At 41.4% G+C, this 17,242-nt stretch overlaps 1 protein-coding gene across 1 annotated transcript in view; it reads left to right on the top strand.

The window, feature by feature from the left end:
• Window positions 1-17,242, top strand: part of cntnap2a (contactin associated protein 2a) — a gene marked incomplete at its 5' end in the record, with an annotated part of 330,965 nt that overhangs the window by 186,493 nt on the left and 127,230 nt on the right. The window contains 3 exons of the mRNA XM_084565847.1: window positions 633-776; window positions 1,825-2,086; window positions 14,379-14,528. Of these exons, the coding sequence (XP_084421973.1) occupies window positions 633-776; window positions 1,825-2,086; window positions 14,379-14,528 (556 nt within the window). The remainder of the gene's footprint in view (window positions 1-632; window positions 777-1,824; window positions 2,087-14,378; window positions 14,529-17,242) is intronic.

The raw sequence follows: 17,242 nt of genomic DNA on the forward strand, positions 1-17,242 counted from the left end.
TAGATGTTCAACAATAAAGTGCTTTGGAAATGATATTCATTGCAAATTATCTTTAATATCCTTCTGATAAAAGTTTACTTTTTTGAGCGTCATTATTATTCTCTTGACTTTAGCCGCCACCTTTTAACTTCTGTTAGAAGAGCTGCACCTCAGCCTGAGTCTCTGAACTCTGAACTCTCCGTCAACTCTGAGCCGTGTGTGAGCTCCTCTGTGCATGAGCGAACATTGAAATGACAACCGGCTGCCCGAGGAACTTTTAGGCGCCGTGTTCTTTCAATATTGATGTGAGCCTACTCCTATGAAGGCTGACACTTGACACTTTAATGTGGTATTCATAATTTTATTTCACATTGATTTTACCGAGCCTGAAGAACACACACACATATATATTTGAATGTTGGACTTTATATTCTCTACACCTATCATCAGTGTCTATCTAGAGATTTCAGAAAAGACATTTTAATACAGCTTTTCTGTCTTTTACTCCCCAGCTGTAAGGCTCTCTACCAGCTTAGTTGCAGTAATTAAAAGCAGTTGCAAGAGAAGCTGATTTCATTGAAACTAATTATTAATAAGCCGTTTTACCACTTTCGATCTCTCCTTACCTCTGTGCCCTCTTTCTCTGTCTCTAGTTAAGTTTCGGGGGGATGCCGTACAGTGGGAAGCCCGTGGGAGGAGGAAGGAAGAACTTTAAAGGCTGCATGGAGAGCATCAACTACAATGGAGACAACATAACGGACCTGGCCCGCCGAAAGAAGCTAGACACCTCGAGCTTTGTAAGAAAGATTCCCATCCACATGCACGGACGTACTGTACATAAACACAGCTCAGATGCAACACACTAATCCAAGCAGTCTGAAATAACACTGATAAAATCTGTTGTATACTGAATATTCTCATTATTGTCACACTGATTCTGTATTTGACCCGAATGTGCGGGCATTACTCACTGCACCACAAGGGTTTAACAGATTCATAATTAATCAGATACAACTGACCTGTCAGTGGCCTCTCCATGTGTTTGCCTCCTGTCTTTGTGCTCCCTGTTGTTATCATGGCTGCCACTTTACCGCAACCCACAAAGACAGGAGTTCACCTCAGTAGCTGTGGAGCAGTCTCTTTTCGATGATGGCACAAGGAGCATATTAAATGCTTAGTTTCTCCTCATCAAATGCACCACGCTCTGGATGACTGCTGGTTGTAACTTCAGCACATTAAGTGTTTTCCCGTCCTTTAAATGAGTCACTGAGCAGTCGTTGATAGACTTAGATCTCTCGCCCCCGCCCCTCACACAACCGCGGACGGCAAGTGTGTCTCGTTCGATCTCTGGTGAACTGATTGAACAAATGGAGGCACTAATCAAGTTCATTAAAGCTGCACCTCTAATTCTCTCTGATGACTCACACAGCCATTCATTTCTAATCAAAACAGATCCGCTCGAAGATTTTAGAAAGACTCACGCGCACAAACGCAATCAGGAATCATCTATAGATGGTAAGGCAGCTCAATAATGTGTGTTTGCTAATGATTTGATTAAGAACACAACGTTGGAGGAGCTCAATGGTAATTAGTGCCTAAATTCCACAATAGTGTTTGTTTGTCTCCAGCACACAAATATCGCCTGTTAAACTTAAGACAGGGTGAGCCACAGAGAGAACCTTTTGTGATGTGTATGAGCATCCACACCATTTAGTCCAACTTCAGATAGGATAGGAAGACATGAAGGTAGACAAAAAGACACTAGATTCAAAGCAAGAAACGCAACGCTATATTCAAGATATCAGTGTTGTTTTTCCTAATATCTCTTAATCTATTTCCTAACAGCGTAACCTGTCCTTCTCCTGCGTGGAGACCCACTCCTTCCCAGTGTTTTTCAACACCACCAGCTTCCTTCAGCTGCCAGGTCGAGCCAATCACGACGCCGTATCGGTGGGCTTCCAGTTTCGCACGTGGAACCCCAACGGACTCCTCCTCTTCAGCAATCTCGATGACGGCACGCTGGAGGTCTCCCTCGAGGACGCCAAGATTAAAGCCCATATCAACGTGTCCAGGGCGGCCAGAAACTACCGGGTAGACCTGTTAGCGGGTGAGTTTGTCCTCAGATGCACTCGCATTAAGACACATCACACAACTTGGATAAAAATAAATTTTTTGCCGATACACGTTGAGAAACAACACATTTTATTACTTTAAGATGCAGTCAATTGTTTCAATGTAATCAACAAGTCAGTAATTAGCTGCAATGAAAATAATTCCACCGTTTATATATTGAAAATGTAATTATTATCAAGTCTAGATGCTTGTCACGTATGCTGCTGGTACAGTCTTAGTCCACCTAATTATAACCTCTTCCCATTAATATCTCAGTTTAACTATGTTTAAAGCACTGGCACAGAAATGATCGCATCATCAAAAAGATTGACAGTATCAGTTAAGATTTTCATCTTGGTTCCTCCATCCCAGCTCGGTCTCGATTTAGGATGCGATGGAGAATAGTTTCCAGCAATTATTCTGCTTCTTCAGACTTTACCGAACAACAACAAACAGACTGTTCTCTAAATGATTTTGATAAAGAAAGCCGAATTTTAGTAATACATTATTGTTTTGTTTTGTTTTGTTTGTTTTGCTGCACTTACATTTTCTAAGTGGAAAGCTGGATATGCAAATAACTCCATTCTCACCATGAGACTGTTTTCAGTGACCCCTTTCATCCCTTTTCTTTCCACCCTCCCCTTCCTCCCTTGCTCTTATTTCTTCCCTCCCCTTCTTTCTTTCTCCTTCTTTAGACACACTCATTTATTCTGTCCACTGCTGCTTTAATAGGCCATTATGCCCAGGGGTAGGGATTATTACAGAGTTACCCTCTAGGCTAATTGGGCTTGAGCCTGCGATTACATCAGTATTACTAGAATACACAGACACACAAACACACACCCCCTCACGCAAACACACTCTCCCTTCCTTTGATTCTGTTATTAGTATCTCTAAGAAAGAAAGTCACTCTGCCTTCTGGCTTCAGTGACACAGTGGGAGCTTGGAGGACTTGTAATGAAATGCTTAGTCCCTCCTAATGGCAAATATACTGGGGAGAGTCGTTCGTATTCCCACACACTGAGGAGCAGGACGAGAGCGAGAGAAAAGAGAGGTCCCTCGCAGAGACTGCACAGTCTTTTTTTCCTTTTCCCGTTGGGGATAATTTGTTTATGAAGCTGTTTAGCGACAGCTTATTCAGACATATAATCGTGGGTTTGCTGGAAGGTAAAACGATGCACCCGGATATTTTCAATCGAAACAGCTGAGACGCATATACAGAAAATTCACAGGAGGCGATTTATCACAGAAAGCTGATTTTAAAGGAAGGAAACCCAGAGATGAAAAACAAGATGTTTATGGAAGACAATGACTTTGGCATTGAACATGTCACAGTAAATCTGGTCTATAGGTGAGGACTTCAGATTCTTGTACTGTTAAAGAGATGCAAACATAAGAGTAGACTTATATAAATTCAGATAAAACCTTTTTTTTTAAAAAGAAAATACACTGTTAATGTCAAAACAGGCGTTAAATAATCGACAAGTGCTATAATTTTCCAATTTTCTTTTGAACCATGGTAACCCGTCTAAACATGGACTACATTAGCTTATTTTGATTGATTTTTACCTTCAGCAGCAGTAACATTTCTTTAAAGCTTCAATAAGTTAAGTTTGAATCAAACAACATACTGTAAAATGAAGGAGTTGCTTAGACCGCAGTGTTGAGCATCCTGCTTTGCTGCTTTCAGCTCACGTCTGATTTGCTCTTTTTCTGTGGCAGAAATGGCAGAGAGACGGAGCAACGGAGGCCTTGAGTTAGACAGAAGTGTCCAATGAGATTTAGATATTTGTTTTTCCTCCGGACCTCGTGGATCAAAGTCAAGCTTAAAAGCAAATTAACATTAGAATCTCAATGGTGGTGATGTGATAAGACTTCAACAGGATCCCCGTGACGGTCGTTTCCTGCTCTGGTGTTTTTCACAATTACAACACATTATCTGGCAGAACATGTTCAGGCTCATGAGAAAAAAAATAAAAATCACAAAGAAGTAGTAGTAGTAGTAGTATACGGCTTAATGCATGGTGTTATTTTTAAGTGATTAAAGCAGGAGAGAATCCAACTACCAGCTTGTAATTTAAAGGCTTCACTCTGCAAAAGCTCACATCAATTTACAGGTGCTGGACAAGAAAAGACTGGAGAAGGGAGAGAGGGAATAAATAAAAACTTCATATCTCTTCATAACCTCACTCTTAGCACAGTGACTCCTGTGGTCATTAAAGTTTTTTCCCCTCTGATTGGACGCAGGATATTACTGATAGAGTAGATCTTGCCTTCTAGGAACACACACAACAAAGTGATCACCCCCCTTACCCATGCACACAGATGTGTGATTTAGTTTTTGTGTATGCAGTCTCAACAAATTGCCCCGTGGCAGTTTGTGACCCGAGGAAACAAAACCCGTGACATTACATCGGCTACCTCTCAAGCAGACGGAGCATAAAACTAAAAGGACCATGAAACATAAGAACACTCTTGATTAGACTGTGGCCGTCTTCTTAGTGGTGTGTGTTTGTGCATTAATAGATACTCTCCTAATTTCTTCATTATCTTCCTCTCCAAGTCTCGTATTTTAACATTTCTGCTTCTCTCATTCCTCTTTTGTTAGGATTATACAACAGCTTTGTTCGAGTGAGGCTGGAAAATGTTGCCTTAACGTCCATGCAGCCAGACCAAAGCTTGTTTTGATGTGTTCGAAAATATAAATCAAGCGTCCATTTTCCACATTGCCTAGCATGAAATGATCCAATCAGGTACATTTTTTTGTACAAATGGCTCCTTTTGTCCTTTTTCCTTTGGGTTGGTGTTAGTTTTCTCTTTGAGTATGTGCTGAAGATGCTTTCCTCTGATCACCCTCTTGATTAATTATCGAATTATCGGGCGCCAGGATTGTTTCCATGGAAACACTGCTCACTGTCTCCGGTGCTTTTGCGAAGGCCAAGACATCTCGTTTTCTGAGAGGTTCTTCTGCAACAAAGTAAAGAAAATATGTCTGCACGCTGCTTTTTGGTTGTCAGGCGAGACACACATCTAAATAGTGGTAATTAATCTTAATGGATTAAATATGTAATTATACCTTCAAGAAATGGTGAAAACATGACCACGAGTTACATTAACCTCATTCATGCTTTGTGACAGTGACAAGTAAAAAGAATTAGATATAATCATAAAAGCATCTGGTGTCTGACCTGAGGCAAATTGAGAAGTTCTTGTTTCAAAATAGATTATTTGTCACTCTTACATATTGTGCTGCTGTCTTTCATCGTTTAGTCTAGCAGCAAAATAACACCAACAAGTCCAGCATTCCTTCCTCTTTTTTATAAAGCAATTGTATGCTAGGCAAGAATAATTTTTTTTTCATTTAGTTGTTCATTATTATCTTCCTGTTTCTGTAAATCAGCCAATCTGATGCCACCAGGGAAATGTGTTATCCCTCAAAATCTCTCCGTCAGAGGGGCGCCTCAATCCAAAACAAGACAAAGCCACAGGCAGCGTAAAACGGGTTTGATTCAAGCTCAAGCTGAAATATCTTTTGCCATGTTAAAACTGCGCATGCGAGTCCCTGCATGAATGTGTTCAATCCCACCAACTCCGCTGGAAGTAATAACGCCGTTTTCTTTGAGATGCCGAATTACTATCAGTCACACATGAGGTTACTCGCACAGTCCGAACTGGAAGCATACGGCATTACAATAATGGAAAGGCCCGAGGCGCGGATTTGAGAGGGAAAGACGCACCACAGCCACCCCGGATTATAATGTTATATTGTTTCATTCCTGCTGTGTGTGTATGTATTTGCTTTTATATATGAGTGCGTATATAGGCAAGGCTTAATACGTCGTAGTCTCTGGCTTTGGGTGGTCGGCATATTGCCACATGTGAAGACGTGCAAAGCTCTTCAAATTACCTTGGAGGGCCGAATATTTAGGAGTGGAGGAGATGGGGCAGAATAAATTCATGAATGCCAGAGGGCCTTATAAATTTATAGCAGACAAAATTCATTTATAGTGTACATATAGGATCAATATATAATGGAAACAGGAGAGGAAAAGGAGCAGAGAGGAGAGTAGGAAAGACGAACGGTATGGATGAAAGAGAAGATGGGAGGAGAAAGGAAGGTGAGCAGAAAAAAAACAGCAGAATGGCAATGTTACGGAAATAATATCCACACTCTACAGGCTTACAAGGATTTGTTGCACGGCCTGATATCCCTAACATGTTCTCCAGGGAGATGAGATAAAGAGAAACAAAACATTCAGGGACAGCCATAAATAATGTTCCTTCCCCCACGTGTAATGCGATCGTATGGAAAGTTTTATTACTTGGTGATATCTGTGTAATCAGCTCCTACCTGAGATCACGTTACAGTTTCATGGTGTGTTTCCAAGTCTCCATCGCACTGGATCTAGATCAGATTAGGTATTTAACAGGATATCATATCAATTAATTTGCCCATTCGCAAGTGGCGTTATCCCACAAGTAATAGACCTGCATTTAAACAACAAACTAACAACTCGTTATTCTGATATTTTCATTTCTACAAAGCGCATCTATGTAGGCTACAAATTATTATCATTATTCTCACTCTGTTTAAGTCAAGAACTCAGTTTTATCTTCCCAGCTTTATAGTATTCCCTATTGTGTGTACCCTGCCTTTGTGTATTGACCAGTCTCATGCAACTGTCTGGTGGTCTCAGTGACACATGATAAAAACATAGTACCTACACACATACAGATTTTCAAACACTAAAAGCACACACTCCTCTTTCAAGCCTGCAGGATATCACTTGGTCATGGTTAGCTGGGAGCGAGACATTTTTTGAATCTGGGTGCAGCACTCATCCTCGCTGTGTGGTGGTGTCGGTCTGCCCACTTGTGCGATTGCTTGACCCTTTCAGCGTTACATGACTTTCTTTGACACTTTTACCGCCTAAGCCCGTGTCTCAGTCTGACACAAATGTAGTCAGAGCAGCAGTCGAACACTTCTGATGGCCAGGTAGGTCTCTAAAAGACCCCGACTGTCAACTGTTGGAGCTCTGTTAGTGTTATCAGTCATACAGGTTTCCTTTCAGCTCATCTTTAAGGTCAGGCACTGATGCAGTTGAGAGAGTTCACCGTGTTTGTTCTCAGACTTGAATGTTGGTACGCTATAGACGTCACTGTGTGAAGTACTTATGTCATGTGTTAAAGCTAAAGTGCTTTCTGGCACCGTCAGTAATCTTGACACGAATAAGACGTTTGCCTACAACTTACAATCCCTCACTTCTGCCTCTTCTTCCAGCACTGAGAAGCCACACCAACAGTAAACCATTCTCGCCATCAGTTGCTTTAGTTTTTAAGAGTTTTTGTATGGCACGCAATAGAGAAGTGATTCATAGAACCCATGTTACATTTGTAACTCTCATTTCCTTCCACAGGTCACAACAGAAGTGACACCAAATTTAAAACCCCACTATACTGATGCTAAAGTGGCTTAATCGGCATAGTGTGAACTCATTTGGCAATGATAATTACTGTCAAAGCGCCATAATGTAGCTTCAAGGCTATATTAGCTGTCACTATGGTAACAGATGCACCCTGTGTCAATATGCATGTGTGATGTCTGAGGGTTTTTGTATGTATGCGAGACATTTTAAGGGGCACACACTCAGTTATATAACACTGATGTTGTCTTTCTAATATTTATGCATTATATGGTGAGCATACTAAGATATTTACTAGTTAGAATTTGTGATTAATCTGTATGGATAAACAGTTCGTGGTTTAATCTATGACTTTAAATTCAAGGCACTAAAAATATTACTGCAGCTATATATCATAACTCTACCTGTTGGTTCTTTTAGATGAATAGATGAAAATATCTAAAGAAAAAAATATTTTATTGAGATTAAATGTTTTTTGAAAGGCCTGCATATCCTGCGTTCAGGCATTGTAATTATTCTTTTAAAAGGCAGTTTAACATAGAGCTAGTAGATCAGTCTTTAAAGGTGTATTGGTGGAGGTTTTGCACCTGTATATTTCACTTATTATGAATTCAATATCATTCTATTATGTCCTGAATACACCAGGGAGAAGTCCATGTTAGCTGTTTTTATTATTGACTGCTGCACAGCTGACAGTGAAAAGCTATCCTGACAGTATTTGTTTGTGCTGAGTTATTGTGGTTTTTAAAAGATACTTTTCTCTTGAATGAAAAATGAAGGCATTGTCATTTACGGTATGTCATGGTTGCACAATATGCAGTGGACATCCATCTTTGTAAATGTGACATACACAGTAAATGTGCTTTTTCCTAATTGATAACACTAGTGTGTGACACGCCAACGTTGCTTGTTGCAATTCATAAATATTTTATGCAATCAGTAATTAGGTTACTTGGATTAAGGTCACTGTGTACGGAAAAAATAAATCAAATGACACATAAAATGAAGCATTAGCTCCGTAAGGGGAGGGTTGTCGAGACATATTCCTAAAATGCTGTAAAATTTGTTCTTTTTCCTTTTGTTCTTTTTTTCAAACTCACACTATTTTCCCGGTGTTACGGGCACCGCCATCTTGTGAGTTTGGTGCCAAAAGTTGAGCCGCACAGAGCCACTATATTGGTGACCCAACCACCCTTCCGCCAGACTCACTAGCGTTATCGTTTCATTAATACTGCACTCTGCTGTACCTCCACCAGTTGGTTAAGGAAATGTTGGCTTAAACACTGTACTAAAATAAAAAAATTAACAACTCTCACTGCTTTACAGAGCGGCTGGCATGGCAACTGGTAGTCGCCAGTATGTCACATCCTGTTTCTAAAGTGTCAAACAACCAACTTAAACTAAACTTATTCAAAAAGTTTACACTTGAACATCCATCAACATTATATTAACTACCTAAAATGACAGAAACCATCCTTGAAAATTATGTGATATGTATTTTACTGTTTTAGTTTGGCCCAAGTCCCATCCACTAACATGGAGGAGGCGGAGCTTAAGACCTATACTGCAGCCAGCCACCAGGGGGAGCTCTACTTGCTTTGGTTTCACTTTTGAGGAGCTGTTCCGCCGTCCATCTTTATACAGTCTGTGGCTACAACACAGTTTGACTCATGTTCACCATAATATCACTAAAATCACCAACAAAATGAAGTGAGACGCTTCTGTAGTATCAATAACAGACTTATAATATATCCCCAATGTGTCCCTACTGCAGTTTTGTGGAGTTTCAGCATAGACTGGTCCAACGCTTCTTGGGTCAGATCAGGAGATCTTCAGCATGTCCCAAAAAACAGGAATTTGAAATCAAATTTGGGTTATTATTTTTACTTTTATATTTCCCCGGCAACACAATGAAAACTGCCCATTTTTATAGTTGTATTATTTCAAAGTTGGTTATCTTCAGTTAATGCATGTATGTATTTCTTGTCTCTTATCAAAATATCTGCAGTTGTCTCCTGCATCTCATCCCCTTTGTTATTGGTGAGCTGGAGTTCAGTCTCAGAATTATCCAGCTCTTCCCTGAGAGCTGTCACCCCCTGCTTCTGCTCCTGCACCACCTCCACACTGCTTGTCAGTCTGCAAACCAGGGCTGCCAGCTATGCTGCTTGGACTAGAAGCATGAAAGCTAATCATTTTTTTTTTTCTACTACTCTTTCAAGATTTTCTAAAAATACCAACTCTGTGATTTTGTAATTACATACCAGAAATCAATCTCCCAGCCTCTGCCACCTATTTCCTTCTGGAGCTGCTGATCAGTCTTGGACGCTTCAAGCTCTGTTGTAATTGCTGTCACTTTGTTTTCAGTGGCTGTCAGTCTGGTGCTCATCACACAGATATCATAGAGGCTGAGGATACATTCACATTGCTGTTGTATGACATCATGTTTCGCTTGTTGCCAGCTCTCAAAATATTACACATTTTCACAAAAAAATTATTAGAATAACCTGGTTTTAGTCTAATCTGCTGCAGAAACCAAGAATCCACTTTCATTTACGTTCATCCATTTACATTCATATGTAAATGTTTGTGGTTTTCAGTAGGTTTTATGTTTTTTGTTGAGCGGATTAGAAAATATATGCAGTACATGTGATATATGGATTTGAGTAGTTGCATTAGACAACTTAAATGATTATGAAAAAATGACAATAATTTTCATAGTTAACCATTGTGTCCCTAATCTCTATAGATATATGCACATGAATTTTCAGCATCTTTAGGTAACTTCCAGGATTTTGGTCCCGGAAGGTTCCTGGTTTACATTTGTAGTATCACGTAAACAGTCCGGGAAAAGCAAAAGAAGGAAGGAACATGTGGTGCCTGATTTGCAAATACCTCAAGCAAAAACTGCAAAATAAGTGTAAAGGCTTACTCTGCGAGAAGTAAAAAAATTGTTCTTGTTCCTAGGCTGCGAGAACAAGATTATGTCATTTTGTTCTTGCAACCCTTATTTGGGAGTTCTTGTAGCCGGGCAGAACTTTTTTCTCATGTGGTGTCCGGCAACTACTCTTTGACTGGTCAGAAATTGGAAGTGAGCTTGATTAATGTGGAAAATTGGAAATGCTATTGGCCACTCTGTGAGCTCACAAATATTGCTAATATTGGCAGTGTGACTGTTAATCTCACCTGGGTAGAGATCGACATACTGTGTGTGGGTGCACGCTGAATGAACGGCATGATCTGACAGACACGGCCATCAAAACATCTGAAAATAATAAGAAAAGTGCCTCTTGTCGTCCATCTCCCGCATCTCCCACAATGCTTAGCGTGTGTGACGTATGCTGCAGTGGGAGGGCCCTGTGAGGACTTCTTCGGAGTTCGGCACTTGAGTTTCTCGTGAAGTATAAATTACATGGCCAGAACTAATTTGTTTTTGTTCTTGCTTACCCTGAGAACAAGAACAAATTTCTTGATTCTTGCGCGGTATGTCTCAAGCTTAAACTGGCTCTTTCTTAATAAATCCTCCTTCAGCTCCATTCTTGTGTCTCTAGTTGCTAGTTGGACTGAAAACAATGACAAGTGCATGGAATATGATATCTGAAAAATTGGTTGTTGCCCCAAGAGGAAAATATCTCAGATTATATCCGATGGGTTCCCAGATTGCTTTGGCTGTTAACCTGAACATCACAAATTCTCTGGGTTTTCAGTTCACTCTTGGTATTCCTCAGTTCCACCCTCTGCTCTATTGTATGTCTCTTAAAGCTCTCGGCTCATCCCATATATCATTCCTAGCCTGGCCCCTCATCTGTAAATGTCCCAGACAAACAGAATGGAAACACCAGCGGTAGAGTGTCCCTCACTGTAAAACCTCACCCCTCCAGAAATATCTGAATTAAATGGAACCAAGTATACAAGTTCTCTATAAAAACCTTCCTCAGTGATCTCAGGTGAACTCAAACATGACTCATTTGTATTCGTCTCATGCGGCGTTGGTACAAGAAGGCTGTCCCTGAACATATTTAGAGAGGTGGGCTGACGCAGTGTCCACAACTGTTCATACAAGTTCCAGTTTACTTTTGCAAAATGACCCTCATGCTAACAAAGTAGGAAACGACTTAGGAATCTCACAAACACCTAAATGAATCCGTCTTGTTGATACAGATGGTGTTTTATTTTTGCAGAGGGTCAGCGGCTACAGTGTGCACACACTTTAAAGATGTGTATTGAATTAATTACTGTAAAAACAACCATACAGAAGGCAGTTTGAACATTTAAAAAAAAAAAAAAGATGGATTGGTTGATGGAATTTACAACTAAAACGTTTCATCTGACGGTAAAAAAAAAATATTTTGGAATAAATATTCAAAGTGAGGCTTGAGATAATTGGAATGAACTCACAGTTCAGTATCTTCAATTCTTTCAAAATGAATACAAACAAAAGTGGCTGGTCAGCATGTGTCACTTCCTCGGCCATCTGGCCCCTTGCATATGTAGGACAAGTCCAAAGCAAGCCATGGGAAAGTCTTATCTTGTTAAATCAGAATGATTCTCTCCCTCCTCCTACTCTCCTTCACCACTAGTGCTCTTTTTATCTATGACGGACAGCTGGCATGTGTATGATTTGAGCCTGTGTGTTTGGTTTGAGTGACAGCGAGAAAGAGAGAGAGAGAGAGAGAGAGATGGGGGAGATTTCTCACACATTCGAGCCGGGAGGATTCGTCGTGGGCTTCAGCAGCCACTTGGGCCTGTTTGCGTGTGTGCGCTGCAGTAAGTGCGAAGGTTCAGTGACACTGCTATCGCTGATAAGCTCGTCATTCAAAGCTATTGCAGGTGATGTAAAACAGATGAGGGGACGCGAGCTCGTACTGCATCTGTTTTCCATTACGTTCAAGAGGTTATGGAGAGAGGTGCGATGGAGCAGAGAGCTTGAGAGTGATTACATCAAACCAATATACAGGCAGAAATGTAATTGTCAGCGAAGGAGGTTATCAAGGTCGATTTCTGCTGGAACTAACTTTTTTTTTGTTGTCATTCATGCGAAGCTGACACCAACCTTTAATTTTCTGCCATTACCTTTGGCTTTATATCTCACGACAACAAAAAAAAAATCATTGTGTATTATGATGTTGCTTTTTCTTCTGTCTGACAGAGCGAAACAAGTAAAAAAGAAAAAAGAAAAGTGTGGTTTTTGTGTGGATACATGTGTGTACTTGTCCATATTTAAGCAGCACTGCCCTGAACATGGCCACAGCAGTCACACCCCTCAGCAGGTGGCCATCTTGGCCCTTAATATCTTCGGTCACAGCTGTGATCACAAACAAATACGCACACACTTACACAGACACATGGTCACCCTGCTGATGGAGATTAATTAGCGTAGACCCCCTGCTGATATGAAATCCGGGGTCTCCAAGTGCATTCTGGGAAGACATAAACAATGCGAAAGTGTGTCTTGTGGACGGTGAAGATGGAAACTAGAACCAACCCACATGGTTCGAATGTATTGACACACAGCATGCTAAGGTGTATGCGTATTGACTTGCATGGTGATCCATGGGTACATGCGCTCTGCTGAGACTGATTTGCACCTGACCGCGGGTTGAACTTTGTGACACTGTCCTAACTATCGACGCATTACACTCACCGAAGCGGTGAGCTAAGCCCAATTGAAAGACACTGCAGCAGATGGCCACAAAGAGGGAGGAATGTGAAGACAGAAAGAAAAGAAAAAAAAAAAAGGGAAAAAGTTCAACGCAGAGATACAAGAAGGGAAATAAAGACGGAGACACAGAAGAATCGGGGACAGAGAAGGAGGCAGGGAGGGGAGGATGAATAGAGATTGGTGTCAGTAAGAGGTGATGTATGGAGGAGAGGGTGATGAGAGCGAGCCGGCTTCTCTCTCAGCTCCAGCAGTAATGTCCCTTTCCAAAACATCACTTATATTTAATGGAGCACAGCTACAAGGGAAGGGAGAAAGAGGGAGAGCACAAAAGTTGCATGCACGAAACACACACACACACGACTCTGACATATGCGGACAGCACAACACAATCCAGACTTGTACGCTTGCAGTGTGCTCGGACTTGGAGGAACGTGCAGAACGCACGCACACACACACACACACTTCAAACAGAAACAGGGTTCTCTGAGAGTTAATGGAGTTGAGACACAGGAGCCTTGAGACTGGAAGCTGCACTCGGCCAGAAAAAGGGAGGGGCAGAGAACGAAGGAGTGAGAGAGGAAGAAGAATTGGGGTGCACCGGCATACATACTCAATGTGACTGTGTGTTGCGACGTGAGGGAAATATGCAGTAGAGTCAGGGAGGTGAAGAAACTAACTCTATTTGAGCCACACTCATCAGGCACACAGCAAATTTATGATTGTAGAGGAAAAAAAGTCGCTGCATTGCAAAGTGGAAGACGAGCAGAGACATGGCCACGCATCCCAAAAAGAAATTGTATTTTCTTATTAAACCACCGTCATAATTCTCACCCATGGTGAGTCACCCAGTATTCCTTTTGGTTAAATCCCAGTTAGCAACGTAACATTCTCATATTCTCTTATTACAGTTAACTGCTGAGGTAAAAGGAACCAGTCTTGATTTCTAATCATGTGTGATGGGCCCATTTTCTTTTTAAGTAAAATAAAATGGTACTGAATTCTTAAAATATTCAGTATCTGAATTGTTTCTTTTTGCAGGAATCAGTCCTTTGGAGCTATTGTCAGCCAACCCAGCTTTGTTCTAACAAAGATATGCTTCTTTAAAGTGATGTTTATAATTTCATTTACACGAAGCCACTTTTGCGTTTTTACATCTTTATATCTTTTCTCCTTTTCTCCCCTCCGATACTTCCCCCACCCTCCAGGATCAGGCCTCAATGACGGCCAGTGGCACGCAGTACGCTTGGTCGCCAAGGAGAACTTTGCCATGCTGACGATAGATGGTGAGGAAGCGTCCGCTGTGCGCTCCACCTCACCTCTCATCGTCACCACGGGAGGAACCTACCACTTGGGAGGTAAGGGTCACCCCCAGCACCGTCGCATACACCCTCATCCATTGTCATCTCTCTGCAGTGGCCGCCAGGGAGGCATCAGAGCGCAAGACGTTCACTGCGCTTGCAGACGGTGTCATTTATATTAGTTTAAAATCTAGGTTGGATTTCAGTCAGCTGGAACTACCATTTTTTTCCCCCATAAATCTTATGAAATCCTGTGTCTTTTTAAACATTTAATATTACTTTTTGTAGCACACAGAAACATGCATTATACATGCAAAAACGCAGATCTTTTAGGCTAAATATGTCAAATCGTTTATCATGGGAGTTAGGGAAGTCACTTAGCAAGAGTCCAGACACAACAGGATACACACACACAAAAAAAACCCACGTGCAGCAGCCTCAATCTGTCTGAATTAGGAAGACGCCAGGTTAATGATGCCAGACACCGCTGTCCGTCTGTTGGAAGAAGGTTCGTGTCTAAGTAAGCGTGTGGAACTTCAGTGTGTTTGTGTGTGGGTGTGTGTGTGTGTGTGTGTGCACCTGTATGAAATTACAGTAACTGAGAGAGATAGTCTGGCTCCTTTAGCTCCATCAGCCCTCTGTCTCACTCTCTCCATCCAGGCACAATCTCCTCCATCAAGCGAAACCATTTCCTCGGACCAGTCAGTAAAGATCAGAGCCCCTCACACACGCACACTCCGGTTCTTTTCGCCCTTGTCTATTTTAATTTACCCCTCGCTGGTGTTGAGTAAATGCTCCAAGTCCAGTTTGTGAGGCGTTGATATTCTTAATACATATAGAGCCTGTTCCATTCTGAGGGGGTGTTGTGGAATCTTTCTGCATATTATTATTTTTTTTTTTTATCATTGCTTCTGTCTAGTTTGCTCCAAATTTGGCCATATTTATATTCTCGGTCTTTCCTTTCTGCTCTCTCCTTTCGTTTTTCTCCTCATCCTCTAGTCTCCATTTTGATCCAATTGGTGATTTATTGATTTGGGTTGGCTGACTTGCGAATCAATAGCGGCTGAGAGGAGAGGATCTCTGTAATGTCTTTACTCCTCGAAGAGGGCAGAGGAGACAGAGAGACGAAGGAGGAGTGAAACAGAAGAGAAGACAGATATAGACGGTGAATTAGAACAAGTACAGTCAAGGAGGAAGATGAAGAGGAAGAAGGTTTTGGAATGGAAATCTAAAACTTATCAGGTTACAGTTGAAACAGTGAAAGACTGAAGCATAGAATTTGTATATATTACGATACACCAATCAACCATAACATTATGACAGGAGAAGTGAATAACATTGACCATCTTGTGACAATGCAATGTTCTGCTGGGAAACTTCAGGACCTGGCATTCATTCATGTGGATGTTACTTAGACATGGAGCAGCCAGGCACCCCCACCTCATAGCAATGACACTCCTTGATGGCAGCAGCCATCCCCAGCAGGATGCAGCCTGACACAGGCACACACACACAAGAATGGTTTAAGGACAACTCAAAAAAACATGAAAAACAGCACAAGGTGTTGACCTGGCCTCCAAATTCACTAGATCCCAAACTGATCAAGTATCTGTGGGATGATCCACAGAGGCCCCTCCCCTCAAAGGCCCCCCGCTAACACAGGACACCCTCAGAAGGCCCATGTCCATTCTGTGATGAGTCTTGGAGTTTTGGAGGCACAAGGAGAGACCTACACAATATTAGGAAAGGTGGTCATAATGTTATGTCTGATCGGTGTATGATGCAACAGTTTGGAGTACAACTGTTTTTTTGTTTTTTTCCGTGGGTTTTTCCCTGAACTGATGGAAGTAGTGCGCGGGTTGAATTGGCAGCAGCTGTGACTGGGGTTTTACTCGTTAATTTTACATGACATAATAAATGCTGAGGAGCGGGGAGCCTGGTGGTAAACACAAGTTTGCAGGCTGCGGGGGATACAAAACTGTTGATTATAACGATGGCGAGAAGTACAAAGCGATATTTAGGCCACAGGCGAGGGAGAGACTTTTTTGAAACTGTTAAACCAATTCCAGACTCTTTCAGGGAAAAGGTACGTGTGCTGTTGCGGGTTGCTTTTTTTAATTTCAGTCTTAACTTCCTCGTGTTCGGGTTTGATTTATTTGACTGAGACGCTTCTATTGCGCATACTGGTCTCTCCTTAAATTTCATGACCTAGTTTTGTTTTCTGTCATTTGGTGCCTTGCCTCTCCATTAACATAGATTTACAATGAAGGCCTCCAGTTATTTAAATATGTGTCTGTGTGGGTGTTTTTACCCAAATATATGAAATTCCCCAAGCACACACACATAGAAACACCTCCAGACAGAATATATAACAGAATATATATAACATTTTATTCAAAACTCTCTGCATCATCTTATTCAGAGGCTAATTTCCATCCCAGAATAGTGGTAACAGAATAATATAGTGAGTGTACAAAAGATAGTTTAGCCTTTGGCTTGCCCTCAATTATGCTCTCTGATCGCTCAGCTTGATGAGTCAAAGAGGCCAAGCGCATTAAGCTGTCCTAAAGCTCTTGAACAGTATTCCATCAGCACTTTCTATGCGACTGAGATGGTTCTTTCAGTCTACCACAATTAGCAAAGGCCTCTCAATATCATGAGCAATGTGTGTTATTTTACATAAAGGAGATAATTGCTTTGAGTCATTTATGTAGGGGCGGCCGTCTGCCTGCACTCATTGTTGTCGCCACCTGTCTCGTCCCGGAAGCTCT

Source organism: Chelon labrosus (genome assembly GCF_963514085.1).
Source record: "Chelon labrosus genome assembly, chromosome: 18".
NCBI lineage: Eukaryota > Metazoa > Chordata > Actinopteri > Mugiliformes > Mugilidae > Chelon > Chelon labrosus.